Source organism: Pteronotus mesoamericanus, unplaced genomic scaffold (genome assembly GCF_021234165.1).
Source record: "Pteronotus mesoamericanus isolate MK-2021 breed Mesoamerican mustached bat unplaced genomic scaffold, CSHL_Meso_final contig_26, whole genome shotgun sequence".
NCBI classification, from domain to species: domain Eukaryota; kingdom Metazoa; phylum Chordata; class Mammalia; order Chiroptera; family Mormoopidae; genus Pteronotus; species Pteronotus mesoamericanus.
Window position 1 is genome coordinate 178912 of NW_026555109.1, and position 19806 is coordinate 198717.

General features: G+C 34.6%; 1 protein-coding gene across 1 annotated transcript in view; it reads left to right on the plus strand.

The window, feature by feature from the left end:
* IPO5 (importin 5) overlaps positions 1 to 19806 on the plus strand; it is a 45306-nt gene that overhangs the window by 20407 nt on the left and 5093 nt on the right. The window contains exons 6-22 of the mRNA XM_054574323.1: positions 211 to 315; positions 2395 to 2517; positions 2600 to 2720; positions 4483 to 4570; positions 6479 to 6585; positions 8506 to 8630; positions 8723 to 8812; positions 8895 to 9068; positions 11578 to 11796; positions 12766 to 12849; positions 14040 to 14172; positions 14261 to 14382; positions 15437 to 15533; positions 16783 to 16955; positions 17922 to 18033; positions 18121 to 18176; positions 19280 to 19402. Coding sequence (XP_054430298.1) covers positions 211 to 315; positions 2395 to 2517; positions 2600 to 2720; positions 4483 to 4570; positions 6479 to 6585; positions 8506 to 8630; positions 8723 to 8812; positions 8895 to 9068; positions 11578 to 11796; positions 12766 to 12849; positions 14040 to 14172; positions 14261 to 14382; positions 15437 to 15533; positions 16783 to 16955; positions 17922 to 18033; positions 18121 to 18176; positions 19280 to 19402 — 2052 coding nt within the window. The remainder of the gene's footprint in view (positions 1 to 210; positions 316 to 2394; positions 2518 to 2599; positions 2721 to 4482; positions 4571 to 6478; positions 6586 to 8505; positions 8631 to 8722; positions 8813 to 8894; positions 9069 to 11577; positions 11797 to 12765; positions 12850 to 14039; positions 14173 to 14260; positions 14383 to 15436; positions 15534 to 16782; positions 16956 to 17921; positions 18034 to 18120; positions 18177 to 19279; positions 19403 to 19806) is intronic.

A 19806-nucleotide genomic window follows, 5' to 3' on the forward strand; every position in this document is an offset into this window, starting at 1 on the left:
CTAATTTACGATAATGTCTAATTCCTGAAAGAAATTTCTGTATTTGGAGATTGTCTTTAATACTTTAAAATATAAATACTAGTTTTTACTGATAAAGACAAATTACTAGTTTCACTGATAAAGAAAAATTTCATTTTGAGCAAGAAAACTTGAACCTTCATCCATCAAAAATGTCTCATATTTGACGTTTTTTACTCTCTTCATTTTTAGATCCGAACATTGTCTGCTAGAGCTACAGCTGCATTTATACTTGCAAATGAGCATAATGTTGCTCTTTTCAAACATTTTGCAGAATTGTTACCTGGATTCTTACAGGTAAGAAAACTTTAAAGTAGGTGATAATTATATCTTCATTGGTTTCTGTTGTTTAATAAATCCACATCAGAGTTCTCTAGTGCATTCATTTATTTGCACTATCAATAGTAAATATTTAGTGCATTATCAATAAGTAAATACTTATTGTCTACTGTGTGCTGGTACTAAGCACTGGGGATACAGCAGTGAGCAAAACATGCAACTCTTTGTCCCCATTGAACTTATATCTACTACCTTTGATAGATTCTTAGTCTTTTCAGATATTTAGAGTTGCAAAATTTTTTTGTAATGCAAATGATAGAAACAATTTATGCTTATTGAATATATAATCACATAGGTTATTTCCATTGAATCAACCAAATAACCTATGAATTTAATGCACACTTTACATGAGAAGAAACCAAGATCACAGTATTGGTTAGTGGTAGAATCGTGCATGATTCACACCCAGATTGGACTGCAGTTCTTCCTGTTAACCAAAGGGTTTAATAGTTTGTATTATAAAGTAAGTAGCTTATAGTTAATTTCCATTATTGGATATTAAGAAGTTACTATCTTAAGGACACCTTCTGCCTCAGTGAGAAGGTAAAATAAGATTGGGTGAATTGGAGTAGTTATTCTCAACATTTTTGTTAAATCCCAAACCCATTTGATGACAAATATTTTGTAGTTTTTTATATTCTGTCCTAAAAAGAAATGTATATATAACATAACTCACATATATGCATAAATTTTTAAAATATCAATACATGTTTTAAAATACCAATACAAAGAAGAAATAAAGTAACCTAATGAAAGTGGCATGCTTTCCACGTATAAATGCTAGGACGTGACTACCACAAACCATAGTAGATTAGGTGTTTTTTGTTTTTAAGTGATCTGTGCGGATGCAGTACCTAAAAATGTGAACTGATACAGAGGTCTCATTGATAAGTCAAACACCGCAATTGCTGTTAACCATTAATGATTTGATTAATGGTTAGAATTTTACTCTGGAAAGAAGTGGTAAAGTTTTGAACTAAACAAAATAATGTATTCATTCTTGATTTATACAGTATTTACATTTAGGAGGGGTGCATCATGGTGCATTTTTTAAATGATGCAAAAAATAATTGGTGAGTTAGGTTCTAGGATCAGATAATTATTGGATTTTTTCATTTTTCTAAGTCTAACATTTATGATTGTGTAAAATGCATGATAAGAAGGTTTTGTGAGTTCCCCAAAAGCATTTGTGTCACAGATGCAGATTATTTAGTACTCCTGGTTTTTGCCCATCTTCAGTCGTGACAATCAAGAAAGTACCTCCCAGGAGAAATAGGAACCCTGTTGAGAACTGTGTTAGAGAGGATTTAAAGGAGCTAAAACTAAAGCATTCTACGTAGATCAAAGGATTTAGTAGAAACTTTTCTCCCTCTGACATCAAACTAAAAATATAGTTTAGGTCATTGACAAAACATTAACTGTTCCATTCTACTTTAGTAGTTTTTATTACCAAAAAATTGTAAATTACTCATTGTTTAAGCCTACTTTTAGAGTTTTTTCCTCTGAATTTAGAGTAAATTAAAATGTTAGATGAAACTTCTAGGAGTTGTCACTCTGAAATAGTAATGGTAAATACAAAATGCGTACCTAAGTACCACAGTGACCCAGCTTGACATCAGAGAGAAATAAATTGGGTAATATTGGACACTTTAAACGTATCAAATACATTTACTGTATGTATAAAAAAGAGTAGGACATGGATGTAGGAAGGACAGAGGAAAGGGAATCTTTTGGTTATGAAAAAAATTCCTTGACAGCCTTAAGTTTTGTTATGGTGGTTATTGTAGATTCACTGATTTCAATATTTACTGAGAATTAAATCCTTATTTTGTATGTTGCTCGTTAACATTAGGTAAAAGGAGGTGCACATGGGGCTGTATGTGGAACAAACATTTGGATGCTGTAGATTGCTGTCATTATTTAGTGAAAAATATTCTAATAGTATTTCTCTCTTGTCTGCCTCTTAATGTTTTAGCTGATAAGGCATCATAAAGTTGCTCTTGAGCATGGACTTTTAAAATCCTTTATCTTTTCTAGGCTGTAAATGATTCATGCTACCAGAATGATGATTCGGTCCTTAAATCCCTTGTTGAGATTGCAGATACTGTTCCAAAGTATTTGCGTCCTCACTTGGAAGCTACTTTACAGTTAAGTCTAAAGGTAAATTAAATAGTTCAGTAAATGTCCTGTTTATTATTTTCAGTGAATAAACTACTAAATGTATGCAAATGTGTCTTTGTAGTTGTGTGGAGACACTAGCCTGAATAACATGCAACGCCAGCTTGCCCTTGAAGTAATTGTGACCCTCTCTGAGACTGCAGCTGCTATGTTAAGAAAACATACCAATATTGTTGCACAGACTAGTAAGTCAAAAATCTTTAAATAGTTTATGTTAATGTGGAAAAATTGTTGAATAAATTTGCTGAGAGTTGTATAAGCTCACAGATTTGTTGATACAGAGATTGTCCTTTCAAAATAAAAGAGTATTAGGAAAGTGCATCTCTGTGTGCATGTACTTGATGGATTTGCTTCAGCTCCCTGAATCCTCATGTGATAGCAGGGATGACGTGTGATACCTGGAAATCACTCAAAAGATGTATAAGAAATTTGTGGAGATAATTGGATAAGATACTGAAAGACTAAAACATTGAAAGAACTAAATATCAATTTTCCACAAATTAATCTATAAATTCAATATAATTTCATTCAAAACTCCAATAGAGTTGATCATAAGATTGATCCTGAAATTCAAGTCAAAGAAAATGGGGCCTGGAGTAGCCAAGAGAATTTTTACAAACAAAATAGAGACCATGACCTGTCACCTATGAGGATTTAAGATTTGTTGGTGGTACAGATGTAGACAAATGACAAATGGATTGGAGGTGACAAAAGAGTGTAGGAACAGATCCACTCCCATGGAAGCAAAGCTGATTTTATCCAAGGTCATTATGGCAACTGGTTATTTCTATTTTAAAAAGTGTCGCAATCTTAAATATTCTCTAATCAATTGGAACTGACAAAAACTAAATACAGATGACATTTTAAAAGTAAAGCTTGATAGGAGGAAAGTATTATTTTTAAAGATTGTATCAGAAACCATAGATGCAAAAACATTGCTAAATTTGCTAAAAGGAAAACAATTTTTTGACCAAGTACACCATAAGTGAAATTAAAAGATAAGTTAGAGACTAGAAGAAAATAGTTGTTATGCACAGTCAACAAAGATATGATATCTGGAAATTAGACAAAGTTTAGTAACAGAAAATTTACAAAAGAATCATTTGAAATACCTAAAGAACACTGCAGTTTCTCAGTAAAAACAGGTGTAATTGTGGAATACAACTTGTCAGAAACTTTGACAATATCAAGTGATGAAGGGTGTGGACAGGAGAAGACTTTCTCATAGCAGTCACACATTTTTGTGAAATAAGACAGGCCTTTTAAACTTAGAAGTACAAGTTTATACAACCACTGTGGGGGACAGTTGAGAGATTTTTAATACTGTTGAATATACCTGTTGCAATTTTATGTCCTGAACTAACACTTTTCAAGAAGCTAAGTATAAGGATTTCATCAAAGCAAATTTTGTAATTGGAAAAAACCAAAATGTCCATCAACGGGAAAGCGTTTATATAATGTGGTGCTATGAAGTAATTGAAGTGAAATTCATGTGTGTTGAAAAAAAGAAAATTGCCAGAGGGTACACATAGTATGATACCATGTATTATATAAAAAATAAAATCTTGAAATAGTGCTGTCTTTTATATATACATATCGAAATCTGTAGTTCAAGTGTAATAACAGTTTGGGAATGGAAATAATTAATTTTATTATGAAACTCACCTCTGGTGAGGAGGGGAGAGAATGCAATAGAATATAGGAAGTTTGACTTTTATCCTTAATGTTACTTCTTAAAAAGAACAAGATCTAAAGTAAATGTGTTCCCCCAAAAAGGTTAAAACTTAACAAAACAGGTGTTCAGACACAAATAGTTTTTTTTGTTTCACTCATTTAGAGGCAAAGTAAATTCTTTGTTTTTTACTTCTTAAAATTCTTGTTTGTAAATGATTATATTGACAATAAAAGAGCCATGGTCTTCAAGTGTGAAATTATGGTTTCCTTTAGTTCCTCAGATGTTAGCAATGATGGTTGATCTGGAAGAGGATGAGGACTGGGCAAATGCAGATGAACTAGAAGATGATGATTTTGACAGGTAATCAATCATATATACCAAATACTTTATGGAGGTTCCTTGACTGGATTAAGAACAGCATCAGGTGGCAATGAGAGCTTTAGAGTTACAAGGCCCATCTCTTTCCTGCTGTATTCTATAATCTGAAGTTAAACTTTTAAGTTTGGCATATGGGACACTTAGGCTTTCTTTTGTATGCATTTCTACATCATCATTTTACTCTAAACTTTCTTCAAGATTTCTTATTTTGAGTATCTTTTAAAATACACACACACACACACACACACACACACACACACACACATAAGCTTTATTGTGATAAATTCCTTAATAAGCATAGGCTTCATTTAGAGTGGTTGTTTCAGCACAATTCCCTGTGAAACTTCATATTTTCCTAATGTAATACAATTTAACTTGAGGCTAGAGAGAAAACAGTGGTGGCGAGATTTGAGATTTGTTCACTAGGTGACAGTACCACTGGAATTAGTTACTTCTTGTGACTTACAAGGCCCCCATGAATACAGATTCTTATGGAGAAGTCAGCCAAAATCTATATTCACTGTCCAATAGCAATGATGGCCCCTTACATGTGCCTGAAACAAACACTTCAGAGCTCTGCTATTTTAATAGATTCTTCCAATAGGCCTAAAGGTATACTATCATATTACAGGTACAGAATGGAGAGAGAAGATTGAGTGATTTGTTCAAGATTATATAGCCAGTTGGTAGACTGGGCTTTATTACTATTTCTCCCTGGCGCATCACAATATCCCTCTTTCTTAAAAAGAAGAAATTATTCCCTTGAAAGGCTGGTAGTCAGTATAAGCTCTAAAATAATACTGTAAATGAAAGACATTTGACTTAAAAGAATATATGGTGGTTTCTGAGTCTAACTCCCATCGTTAAAAATGACTGACTTCTAGTTTACATACTCTGTTGGAGTGTGTGAAGGTAATTCTTCACTGGAAATAACCTAAAAGACTGAAGAGAAGACCAGGCTCAGGTAGAGTTTCCTTTCCCCAGTTCAGTTACTGTACTTTGCTGCTACCTGGCCTGTAATTTGTGCTGTAAAAGGCACTTGAGGTTATGTAATCTATGAAGCTATTTTCCTGGACCATATGATTAAGATTTTCTTATCTGTGAGTAAATGACCATGAGCATGTTTTCAAGATCAGTTTAAGCCTAAGAACCTGTTCTAAAGATCATTAGTAGCTTTATATACAGATGTGAGCAGAAGCAGTTTTACAGTTGTGAGTAAGCAAAACAAGAGTTTATTCTTATTCTTTTCCATACGAACAACTGTAAACCTACTTTTGCCCATCCCTGCATAGTCTTGTCTTAACAGCACAGTTAAAGATTATGCACATGACAAGCTCACTACTAATCTTGGAGTTCTAAGAAAGTTCAAAGACTCTTATGCCTGGTGAAAACAGTGGAATGGAGTTTCACGTATACAAAATTTTTGGCAATACAACTTACACCCCTTTAAACATCAGTAAGCTCACAATGAGGAGAAAATCATATGCAGTCTCAGCACCCATTTCAGTTTTCTATGTTCTGTTCACTGATAAGTTTAAAGGATATATGTCCAGGAAATGAGAAACGCAGGACTCTCCTAAATGCTCTGCCCATATTCCTGAGTCTTGAAAGTATCAGAAGCTAAATTTTAGCCCCTGAGTGATGTGTGCATGTAAGGAGGGAAGGGAGAAAGCCTTGAAAAATAAGATTTGGACATAAGACTTCTTAAATTACAATGAATCATAATTTTATTTGCCCTCCCCCTTCTAACTTCAGGGGTTTTAACCTTCACCTTACTGCATACATTCAGAAGACTGCTTTATTCTTTTTCAATCCTAGTTTAGTAGTAATATGTAATATTCTTGTATATTTTGAATATGTTGAATACATTAAATTCTGTTGGTGTGTTAGCAACGCAGTTGCTGGTGAAAGTGCTTTGGACCGAATGGCTTGTGGACTTGGTGGAAAGCTCGTTTTGCCGATGATCAAAGAACACATTATGCAAATGCTTCAAAATCGTAAGCTGTATCTCATATACATGCTAAAATAGTGGAAAGTGGCTTTCTAAATCATAACTCTAACAAATGCTTAGACTGTGTCTAAAAATTAATCTTTGTCTTTTTATATTTTCTTTAACCTGATTTTTGTATTGTACTGATAAAAGTCTTGTTAGGTGTCTTTAGAACCATTTGCACTTACACCAAAGAATATTTTTCCTCGATTAAAAGTACTCAAGCCCTGACCAGTGTGGCTCAGTTGGTTGGGCATCACCCTGCAGAGCAAAAGGTCAGCAGTTTGGTCCCCGATTGGGGCACATGCAACGGGCAGCTGACCAATACTTCGCTCTAATATCGATGTTTCTCTTTCTCCCTCCTTCTCTCCCTGTTTGTCCTCAGTTGAGGCAAAATAAATAAAGCTTACCCTACACCCAGGATTGGGGTTAGAATCCAAAGCTGTATTTAATATTTGTGAAAAGTATTTTAACAGTGGTAAATGGTACATATTTCTTACTTAAGGTAAGCCCCACTTTATTTTTTTAAAGTTTTATTTTTGCTTTAAATAATGAACTGCAAAATTTTTTGAATCTTAAAGTTCAGAGAAGGAAAACCATCACCAAATCCCCATATCATGCCATTATCACATTTTACTAAGCATTCTTCTTAGAAACCTTGCACATTGAGAATATGTGAGGCATATCTCTGAATCAAAGCATAGACATCTTTCTATATCAGTATTTATTGAGTTTCTACTTTAATTTAATTAGTATGTAATGATTAGTGTCAGATACTGATTGACATATTGCTTTCCTAGAATTATTATTCCTCAGTTGACTCAATTTTGGCTTAATGGTTATTGAGTAACTGAAACAAATCTATATGATTTAAAACATATATAATAATGTTATTATGAGCGATAAAATTGTAATGCTTAACATCAACAGAAGCAATTTTTCAGAAAATTTTTACAGTAGAATTAGTTTCAGCAGAGTTCTTTACATAGGTTTTGGGCTCCCCAAAGTGAAAAATTAAGTATGATAAATTTTAGGATTTTTCTACAATGTACTTAACTCTTATACTAGCTGTTCTTAAACTTTCTTTTCTCAGGACCCTATACAGTCTTAAAAATTACTGAGGATTCCACAGTGCTTTTGTTATATGTGTTCGTATGGGAAACAATACAATAATTAATAATACAAGAGTAAATTCTGTGTTTCACATATTCACAACTGTAAATCTACTTTTGCCCTACCTTGTATTTATGTATGTCTTGCTTTGTTCTACATAGAATTTGAGGCAGCCTAAGGGGAACAATAATACATAAGTATTTTAGAAGTGAGAGTCATGGAGATTATATATTAGAATAGGATTTGAAGTCTAGTAAAAATAAACATTGCTTAACTAATATTCTGTTGACTAAAAAGCAAATATACATTATTAATATCAGAATACAAGTAAGGTTCACCCGTATTCATTTATCATATGCTAAGTATGATAAATGGTAAAAATTCTTTAAAAGCAGGATTTTTTTTCTCCTTGGCTTTTCTTTTTGAGGAAATATGACTGGGATTCAATAAATATATATTCAATAAACAGTAGTGTGTGGCATAGAAAATCCAGATATTTATTGCTTATAGTAAAGTTTTAGGAGAAAAGACTTTTAAGTAGTTATAAATACTACTATAATAAGCTCTCTGCTTCCATATATTGCTTTTTAGCTCTTGGCATAGAAATGCTTGTGTGACATAACCACTGTTACAATACAATGAAATAATCTAGTCAGATACTTTTTCAATCCAGGGTTGGGGGGGGGGGTTTCATTTTTTCAATAAAAAAATATTTTGTTACTCTTTTCAAAATAAGAACTTTTTATACTTCTACTAGAATAACATGTTTGTAATGTCTCATTGCTGTTCTTTCATTTGTAATTCTTTTCTGTAGCTGACTGGAAATATCGGCATGCAGGATTAATGGCTTTATCTGCCATTGGTGAAGGATGTCACCAGCAGATGGAAGGAATTCTAAATGAGATAGTGAATTTTGTTTTGCTTTTTCTTCAGGATCCTGTAAGTACCAATAAATGTTTGGTTTATAATTATTACCGTAGTTTCAGATGGGAAATGGATAGCCTTTACTAATACTAAGGAGTATATTCCAGCATCCAAGAGTAAGGTATGCAGCTTGTAATGCCGTGGGACAGATGGCTACAGATTTTGCTCCTGGTTTCCAAAAGAAATTCCATGAGAAGGTAATTAACAAGTCCTCAAACACTCAAACTTTAAGAGGGGTGACATTTCACTGTGTATGCTTATGTGACTTTTATTTCACAGGTGATTGCAGCTCTGCTGCAGACCATGGAAGACCAAGGCAATCAGCGAGTGCAGGCCCATGCTGCTGCTGCTCTCATTAACTTTACTGAGGACTGTCCCAAGTCACTACTTATTCCATATTTGGATAATTTAGTGAAACACCTGCATTCCATCATGGTACTTAAGCTTCAAGAGGTAAGTTTCACTTAAGCCCCCTATTTTGATATTAATTTAGGTCAATTTGATGAATAAGACCCCTGGAGAAAGAGGGACTTTTCAGCATAGCTATAAAGAATAGAAATGATCTAAAGTTTAGGTCAAACCAGTATATGAAATGCCTTGAAAACAAAGTTATTTTTTTAATTTATGTAAATTTGGAAGAACTAGTTTATGTTAATTGCTAGGAGAAATCATGGTACTGTGATTTTAGGAAATCAGCATGATAGCATTGTGGGACAAACAGAAAAGAGTCAATTTAAGGCAAGACTGTCGTGATCATAGTCCAAGGAGCTTGGGTGGTCATGGTGGAAATTGGGGAGAAAAGTGTCTACACTACATTTCTCAGGAAGCATTAGCAGTTTCTTTCTGTAAGTTTGAATATTAAAATATTAAAGAGAAGGAAGTAAAAAATGTTGATCATTCTCCTAATCTAGGTGACAGAAATAGAGATGTGAAAAAGAATATTCTTTTGGTTTAAATATATTGTTTTTAAAATAAGACCTGGCCATCAAATAGTAAATGGTTTATAGTTATAGCTTAAATAACAGAGGCAACCCGCAAACAATTGAATGGTGTTAGTAAAGCTTTGTGTGCAAGAAGATATGCGGGTAAGAAAAGCGAGGACTGAGTCCCAGTTACCAAGTACAATGAAAATAAATTCTACTGTAAAAATGACATGAATAAAAAGGACATAAAAGCCTTTTTTTACTATTTAACAGATATAAAGTTACTGTTAAATGGTTATAAAAGTTTCTAACACTCAATAGCTGTACTTCAACATGGAGTAGTAACAGATGGCTCGTAAACCACATTTTGCATAGCACTGGTCTAAAGAAGAACAAAAAGGAAAACAAGATAATCAAAAGAAAAAACCACATAGACACTGACAACAGTATGGTGCTTACAAGAGGGGAAAGGGGGTAGGTAATGGGAAGTGGAACAGGGTAAGGAAGGGATAGATGGTGATGGAAGGATACTTGACTTGGCGTTGGTGGACACACAATACAATACACGAGTTTCGTATTACAGCTTTGTACTCCCGAAACCTATATAATTGTATTAACCAGTGTCGATACAATAAATTCAGTAACTAAAAAAATAAAATTACAGTGTCTCAGCCCTGGCTGGCGTGGCTCAGTTAATTGAGTGCTAGCATGGGAATCGAAAGGTCTCTGGTTCGATTCCCAGTCAGGGTATATGCCTGGGTTGTGGGCCAGGTCCTCAGTTGCGGGTGTTAGAGAGGCAGCCAGTCAACATATCTCTCACACATTGATGTTTCTCTCCGTCTTTTTCTCCCTCCCTTCCCCCTTTGTAAAAATAAATAAAATCTGGAGGAGGGGGGAATGTACAGTGTCTCAGAAGGCAAAGAAATGGGTTTGAAACAAAGGATGAGTGTTCAGTGCCATATGATAGCAGAATAGGAATATGATAAAGGAACATGAGTGTATCTGAAGACAAAGATGTAGACCCAGGTTGAAGGTAGATTGGTTGGCTAGGTAAAACAGGAATCCATAACCAGACACGATTTTGCAACTAGGTTTGAGTAGAGAGGGCTGAAGTGTGAAGGAGTCTCTGTATTCCCCGCCCCTTCCTCCAGAGGGGCAGTGTGTAAGATACAGACTGAAGGAAGTAGTTGCCCAGATGGGATGGAGAGGAAGATAAATTATGTGAGCAAGAGTTGTATGAAGAGAGGGTAGCCAAAGAAGAAGGACATTCCTTTGTGATCAAGACATTTGTGATAAACATAGAGTGGATGCTGAGATAGAGAAGAAGAAGAAGGGAGTAAATTAACTTCTTAAAGAAATGGTGGAATTCATTAATACAAGGTGAGGAGCTCTGCTGAGAGTGTTGTTGTAGTTGATGGGAGAAATGGAAAAGATCTGGAGCAGTTACTTGGTCAAGTATTCACATGAATCCTCAGGAATTATAAAATAGTATTACCAGGTGACAGCATGAGCTTAGCTACAAATACCCAGTTAGTATTTGTTACTAGCCAGGTTAGAGAATATTGTAGATCTTTGATAGAGGAGAACGGATGACCACATCGAAGATGAAGAATGGAGAAATGAGTGAAAAAGAGGGCATCAGTATTATCATTAGTCAAATTAGAAGATAAAGGAGTAGACCAAAAAGGGAATTTCCTTCATGACATAGAACAGCACAAAATATATAGTGAATTGTGGCAATAAATGGAAAAAAATGAATAAGAAGGATAGACATTTACTTGGCAGTTTTATATGCTCAGGGACTAGCTATGCTTTGAGATAAAGCAAAAATGAGTAAGGAGCATTGTAGTAACAGAAGAGAGAGATTATTCTACATAAATAGTTCAATAAGAATTCTTAAATTTGCTCCAAAACCTGTCATCTCCACTCTGACTGCTGAAGGGTGGTTTCCGTGTACTGTTTCAGAAAAGCATTTGGAAACCAGAGTATTTCTTCCAGTTTCTCATTCATGTAATGTATTTTGTGTGTCTTCCTTCTAGTTAATTCAGAAAGGCACCAAGTTAGTTTTGGAACAAGTTGTGACATCTATCGCATCAGTTGCAGATACTGCAGAAGAAAAATTTGTCCCCTACTATGACTTATTTATGCCATCACTAAAGCACATTGTTGAGAATGCAGTTCAAAAGGAACTTAGACTTCTCAGAGGAAAAACTATTGAATGCATCAGCCTCATTGGTCTGGCTGTTGGAAAGGAAAAAGTAAGTGATTTGTAGTATGTTGAAATTACTGTATGTAATTTGTCTGTGGAGGCATTTAGGGTACGAGAAGATTTTTTGGATGCTTGTTTTTTTCCATCTTATTCTCTCATTACTCGTATTTTATTTAAAAAATGTTGCCTTTTTTTTTTTTCTCTCCATTGTTAACATTAACATTCTTAGCTCGGTTGTGCTATTGAAACTTCCCCCCTTTCTTAGCACGTGTACTGTTATGTGGAGTTCAGGATCCATGTTTAGTTTCACCCATTTAAACATTTGCCTGGAAACATTCCAGTTGCTTTCCTGTTCACTTAAAAAGCATCAAGTGTCCAAAGAGAGAAATTTAGTTTTTCAGAAAATAGTTAGCAAAGGCCATCGGCCATTGTGATTCCCCCCCTCCCCCACCAACATCTCAGAGTTGTCAAAGCTAATCCAAAAATAAATTCCTCTGTCATCAACCCCTCATGTTCTGATTCTCAGAACTATCAACATAGAACCCCTCCTTATGGTCTCCAAAACCAGCATCAGTATTAACTGACTTATAAATTGTTTCTGTGCGTTACCAAGAAGCTGACCAGTAAAACATTTTTAAGTTACATACTTTGTATATGGCTTTCAAACTATTTTTGAAACACTGCCTGATTATGCAGTGGAGATTGCCAGAACCACACCGAGTTAAATGAAAAAATGCATAAGCCATAGAGCAAAACTTGATGCCATTAGGAATATCTTTATACTGCAGTTTACTTTGACTGTAACAGAATATATTTTTCTATAAAGAGCACTGAGTCTTTTAAAAATGATGAAAAGTTTTCAACATAATACTTTTATCTGAGGGGTTATGACCCGTATGGGAAATGTAATAGATCTTTTGGGGAAGTTTTGTTATTACACAAGAAACAATGAATGCCTCTCTGATTTTATATACATGAGTAATATTGGTGTTGGTTTTCTTAAATATTTTCTTTCTAGTTCATGCAAGATGCATCGGATGTGATGCAGCTGTTGTTGAAGACCCAGACGGACTTCAGTGATATGGAGGATGATGATCCTCAGGTAAAGCAGCCTTCACACATTTGTCTTGATCCAGTTAGGAGTTACAGCTAGCGCAGGGCTAAATGTACTTTAAGAAGAAAAAAAAGAAAGGAAGGAAGGGAAGAAAATTAAATAATAGTTTTCCTGAGATATCAACTCCTAGTTTCAGAGACATTCTTCACTGGTTTGACTTCTCCTTCTCATAATAACATTCACAATGCCTAACATAAATAAAACAGGCACTTGCCCTGGCTGGTATGGCTCAGTTGGTTGGGCGTCATCCCACAAAGCAAAAGGCCGCCAGTGTGATTCCTGGTCAGGGTGCATGCCTAGGCTGCGGGTTCAGTTCCTAGTCAGGGAGAAAGGCTGCCCTGTCATGTTGATGTTTCTTTCCCTCTCTTTCTCCCTCCCTTCCCCTCTTAAAAAGCAAAATAATAATTTCAGAAAGCAGGCACTTAATAAATAGTTGAATTAAATTTTGATTTCTTCCCCCCTACCCCCCAGTTTGTCATAGCTGCTTCCTCTTCTCTGACTCTGAAGGTTTTGTTGCTCTTGGGGGTTCTGTCCTATAGGAGTGGGAAGCATATGTATGTGAGATAAATAATAAAGATAGGTATTGGGAAGTAAAAATCGCTTTCTGGGTTACAGGGATGATGAATTAGAACCAGATTCTCTATAGGTACTTTGTAGGTAATTTATGTAAAAACAGTAGTGGAAGAAATGTCTTAAATAAACCCAGCCACTTACACAAAAAATTAAAATATTTAGGGGAAATGGATATATTGTTTATTGAGTGTTAGTAACTGTTTAATGAATGAAATACTAGGCAGTAGGGATATAAAGTCAAATAAAACGTGTCTGCCTTCAAGAAAATTAGTGCCTAGGAATTGTATGTTTAGGTGGGTTTTATGTATGTGATTTAGATGACAGTAGAGAAAGCAATATTTTCATTGAAAGTGGAAAAAATTGATACAGTCCTGGTCTTCCTCTTTTGCCTCCGCTGCTGACTGTATTCCAGTGTAGAGGTTCACAGTGATCTTATTATTTCTGTACATTTAAGTTTATGACCTTAGAAAATGCAAGTATTGCTTAAAGAGCCATGAATGTAAAATAAAACATTAGTTCTATGAAATAGGGAAATGGCTTTCTTTATATGTTATTTACCTATTTTTTTAAAATCAATTTTAATTTAATTTTAACTTTTCCCCCAGATCTCTTACATGATCTCAGCATGGGCCAGGATGTGCAAGATCCTTGGAAAAGAATTTCAGCAATATCTTCCAGTGGTCATGGGGCCTTTAATGAAGACAGCTTCAATTAAGCCTGAAGTTGCCCTTTTAGATAGTAAGTGTCTCCATTAGGTTAGCAATTGTAAAATTTCTCACTTTGTTACTAATTTTAACATGAATTTGATTGTTTTCCCTGTTAATAGCTCAAGACATGGAGAATATGAGTGATGATGATGGTTGGGAATTTGTGAACCTCGGAGATCAGCAAAGCTTTGGTATTAAAACTGCAGGACTGGAAGAAAAATCAACTGCTTGTCAGATGCTGGTAAGTGATGATAATATTTACACATTGTTTAACAGCTTCTTATAAGACACATACTTTTCATAGATGCTAAAGAAATTATTTTGAAGAGCAGGAATATATTCTTTAAAAAAAAAAATGTAGAAACCTTTTGACCCAACATTTCTACTTCTGAATTTCCATCCTAAAGAAATCATGTGGATAAAACTTTATTATCAGTGCTTTTTCTAATAACCAAAATAAAAAAGGACAACAAAAAAATGAATAGCCTGAATGCCGATTGTTAGGAAGGTAATCAATAATTACAGTACTTTGGAGTATTATACAACCATTACAAAGCCACAGAGGGCAAGGATTTTTGTTTTATGCTTAGTATATAAGTAGCCAAGGAATTATTTTTTGAAATGTACTGTATTAAAAATAAAAGCTGGTATGATTCAGTTGTGAAAGTAAACACAGGGAAATTAAAATGTTTACAGTGATTATCTTTTGTGGTATTATGGAGTATATGTGCTTAAGTAAGCTTTAAGTATTTTGCTCTGGGTTTTTTGTTTTTTTTAAATGAACATATTGTAGACAGGCTTAATATTTTTCTCCATTGAAATTATATTTTGAAAAAAATACAAAATAGCCTAAGACTGCTGGCCACAGATTTACAAAGTAAGTGATATGCTACTTTAAGTTTTAGAGTTTTTAGCCCTGGATGGTGTGGCTTGGTGGATTGAGCGCTGGCCTGCAAACCAAAGTTTTAAGATTTTTATGTCTTGTTAAGTTTTTCTTAAGTGATATATTTTGTTTGGAGAATTTTAAAAGTGCTAAAGCTTGCTAAACTCACACAAGAAGTTAAAATATGGTGTATTCCGAAGTTTAAATGATTATGTATATAATATAATTAGTTCATGACCCTTTCCATTTCATTTCATTTCATGTTAGAAAACTAATTTGATGGCCCTGCATGCATTAATGTAATTCTAGTCAGGAAAAACATTCTGTGGTCCTCAGGATTTTGTTGTTTGTTAATAAAAATACCTAAAAACTGACATGGATCTTGATTTCTTTTTCAATACTTTGGTTTCAGGTTTGTTATGCTAAGGAGTTAAAGGAAGGCTTTGTGGAATACACTGAACAGGTTGTCAAATTGATGGTCCCTTTACTGAAATTTTATTTCCACGATGATATCCTACAAGTTTCAAATGCACAGTACATCTAGATGTAGTTAAATTGCAGTTTGTTCAAGTATTATTAAACTTTGTGTTAACTGAAGGGTATGTCACCACTATTGTTTGTATTTGCACTAATTATACTTTAAGGTTATAAACTTGGTTCTTTCTTTCACTTCAGCCAGAAACATGAAAAAAGAAATGTTACCTATCATCTAGTTCAGCAGTCCTCAACCTTTTTGGCACCAGGGACTGGTTTTGTGGAGTGAGGGGGCTCAAGTTCGTCTGCTGTGGATGGGGGGAGAGATGGGAGGCAGAGCTCAGGTTGGGGACCCCTTCTCTAGTTGGTAAGTTTTCTGTGACCTACTGAAGGATTTTAAGGATTAACATTTTATTAGTAAATGTTTACGTTATATATAATTGCTACTTTTCCCAAATATCTTTTGGTAATCTGTAAAAAGACCTATCTTAAGAGGTTAGAAACCCACTTACACTTAACTTTCTGTAGCACAGAATCCTACATTACAAATGTGGGTAGAACTTTTGGAGATAAATATCTCTTGGTAAATCTGCATGTTAAATGTTTTACTCATCAACCTAATGATAGTAATTAATAAGTATGTGTGCATTCTTACACATGCAAAAAATTCGATAGGTGGGTTAAAATAAAAAAAACAAACAAACAGGTAAATAGAGCGGTAGAGCCCAGACCCAAACCCAGATTTGTCTGCCTCCAGAGTCCCTTTGTTGTTGTTCCTCTTGGAGTATTCTGGGTGACATCCTTTACAATAGATGGCTTTTGCCCAGCAGACAATTGCCATGATGCAAGAGGAAAAGACAGGATTGTTGTTAAGAGGAAGTCTCAAGACCTTACTTTATAGGGGGTATTAGATAAGGAGAGGCAACTTAATCTTTATTGAATACTGAAAAGGTTGGTAGAGGAAAAGATCCAAGGGTCCTGGGTCTTTTCACAGTCATTTTTATGTTTTTGGTTTACATTTGAGATTCATTCTTGCTATATTGCAGATGACAGAGCACAGGACAGAGAACAGGAGTTATGTCTTATGAGCAGGGAGACTTCTATTTTTATACACATGATATATTTAACACAAGTTCTTGGATGACAGTCTTAGATAAACAGAAGTTAGATAAATAGAAGTTGCCTAGCATTCGTTTTAACTCAGTGATCACTTTAACATTTAAGTAAGCAAAGTGAAAGAGCAATCTTTTGAGGATAATGGTTACATTTCCTTAACAATAAAACGTGTTCGAGTGGCAGCAGCAGAATCCATGCCTCTTCTCTTGGAATGTGCAAGAGTTCGAGGTCCTGAGTATCTTACACAGATGTGGCATTTTATGTGTGATGCTCTAATCAAGGCCATTGGCACAGAACCAGATTCAGATGTCCTCTCAGAAATAATGCATTCTTTTGCAAAGGTAAATATCTTTCTCTTAAAAGTTTATATAAGGTTGTGTGTTCATTTATTAGTCTTGCTAATACATTGGGAGATTGTGTGTGTGTGTGTATATGCTATTAACAACTTTTTTAAACCAGTTGTTTAAAGTTCAGTTGTTCAGTTGTCTTTTTATTTTAATATTTAATATTTTGGTGTTGTCATTTTGTTTTTTAAGAGTAGCTGCTCTTATATTCCAGTCTTGGTTAGTTTCCACCATCATTGACCTATAATCCAAATACAGAAGCTTGGGTATCATCTCCAACTCACATCTAGTTCCTGTCCTAATTTCTCTCCTAAGTTCCTCCCCCCATCCCCCACCTTGCCTTATCTCTCCTCTGTGCTGTTGACATAGCCACAGTTGTTCTGTTCCAGAAGTCGTTTCTCCTTTTCCTCCCAGTTTTTTCTCCTTTTCTCAAGTATTAAGTTGCCTTTTGTTTAAATCACTCACCTTCCCATATTCTTGGTCACCCACGTTGCTCACAGCTCTATAGCATGTTCCACAATTTGGTTTAAAAGATCTTCAGCATCTTACTTGTCTCCTTTTACATTCCTGCACTTCAGAATTTCTTCTGTTTTTCCAAAGAATGCGTGCTTCCACGTCTGTCCAAATCATCCCCTCTGCCTGTAATGCCGTTTCATGGCAGACCAAACCTTTTCTCCAGTGCCGTCTTTTACAAAGTCTGTTCCATCTTTGAACCCACAGCACCTACCATAATGCCTGGCATTTAAGATATCCCAAGGACAAGTTTAAAAGAAAAGTTTTTTAATACTAGCATTTTAGCAAAAACAAACCAAGTCTATCTACTCACATAATCATTTGTTTACAGGGTACTTTGTTACATTGATTTTTCTCGTGATTCCATTTGATTCTTAATGAAGTTTAACTTCTGACTCTTAAAAATACGTAAATCTCATTAGTTGCTTTCTTTGCTCTATCTCATTTTAGTGCATTGAAGTAATGGGAGATGGATGCCTTAATAATGAACACTTTGAAGAATTAGGAGGTATACTGAAAGCTAAACTCGAAGAACATTTTAAAAATCAAGAATTGCGGCAAGGTAACTTTTTTATGTTTTTATTTCTGAATGAAATCCTTGACCATTTCGGCAACCATTTAAAAAGACATTTATCTGGATGTGTTTTAGTTAAAAGACAAGATGAAGACTATGATGAACAGGTGGAAGAGTCACTACAAGATGAGGTAAATTACTCCCTTCGGAACTTAATTTATATGACCATTTTACACCTGGAAGATTTTTAAATGCTTAAGTTTCTAATACATTAGCTTGTCATTCTGATATAATTATCAGTAATCTTTAGTAGAAGAATCTGACTTAGATTTATTAATTTAGGAAATAAGTAATTTGTAATTAGATAATTTGTGTTTTGGATGCTGTGTGTGCATTTTGTCGGCAATAGCTCACACATAAAAGTACTTTGGAATTCACCTGGTACTTCCTTTTACATACTCCTTGTAACACCATTGGTATTTGCTGATCCTTTCACTATCTTAAGATACTTGAACTCAAAACTCAGATGTTAAATGACTGCCTAAAGCCACACTTGATGTCACATCTTTCTATGCATCAGCTGTCTAACGGACCACAGATGTGCAAATTTTCTTCCAGTAAATAATACATAATAGAATTCTTCACCTTGTTCCTTGATTCTCTCCTCATCAAGCCACTTAATACCATCAAACATATTTAAACTGCGTATTTAAGATCTAGAAATGTGGCATTTGGCCATCCTGGTGGACCAGCGCTGGTATGTGCAGGACACCTAATTCTCAGTGGTTGCTATAGCCTGCCATACACAAATCATTTGTAGGGATGCGATGTTGTAAGTAATTGACCCCACATTCCCCCACCCCAAAATTCAAACCTTTCAAAAAAATCCAAAGTAAAAATACCTTTGTTTCAGAACTTAGAAACTTGGGATAATTTTTTAAACATGTTTTTTAAGTATGTTCCAAGAAAAGTCTTTGCAGTAAGTTCAATACTTGCGACACATGTTTATCTTTCCATAGGCAGGTAAGAGACATGACTCCCAGTCAGTGAGGTGTAACGTGTCTCTAGATTCTTGCTATGCCCTTATGGAAGTGATGAGAGTGTGCTGATTGAGGGGGGCAGGAGAGGGGAGTGTGTAAAGATGGAAGAGGGAACAAGGAGGATAAAATGGTAATGGAAAAATTACAATTAAAATGTTTTTAAATTTTCTAAATTCCTTAGTTTTTTAGAATAAATGTCACTGTTAATAATAGTTGGGGTACTTTTTAATACATATGGGTATGTTTTGTTTTAGGATGATAACGATGTTTATATTCTGACCAAAGTGTCAGACATTTTACACTCAATATTCAGTAGCTACAAGGAAAAGGTGTTACCATGGTTTGAACAGCTGCTTCCATTAATTGTCAACCTAATTGTAAGTGTTGCCTCTCTTTGACAGTTATTTTAGATAATTGATCTGGAATTCTTTCATTAGAACATTTGAAAACTATGCTTTCAACCTAAAATGGATCTTAGAAATCAACAGTTTTCCACTGCACATCTTTAATTTTATCAAATTTATTGCATTGCTCTGGATATTTTCCCACTAAATATATGCTTAAAGTTTGCTAATTGGGTTTTTCATAACTCAATTAAATCATAATACATTCTAAAGACATGCAAGTGATTTTTTTTTATTTCAGATTATCAATGCCCTGCTAAATTAATAAATGAAAACAGAATGATTCCATTTTTTGCAGTGGACCCTAAAGAATTCATTTATGATCTTTGTTTTATGCAACCAGCAATCAGGTTCTGTTTTGGTTTGTGTGTAGGAAG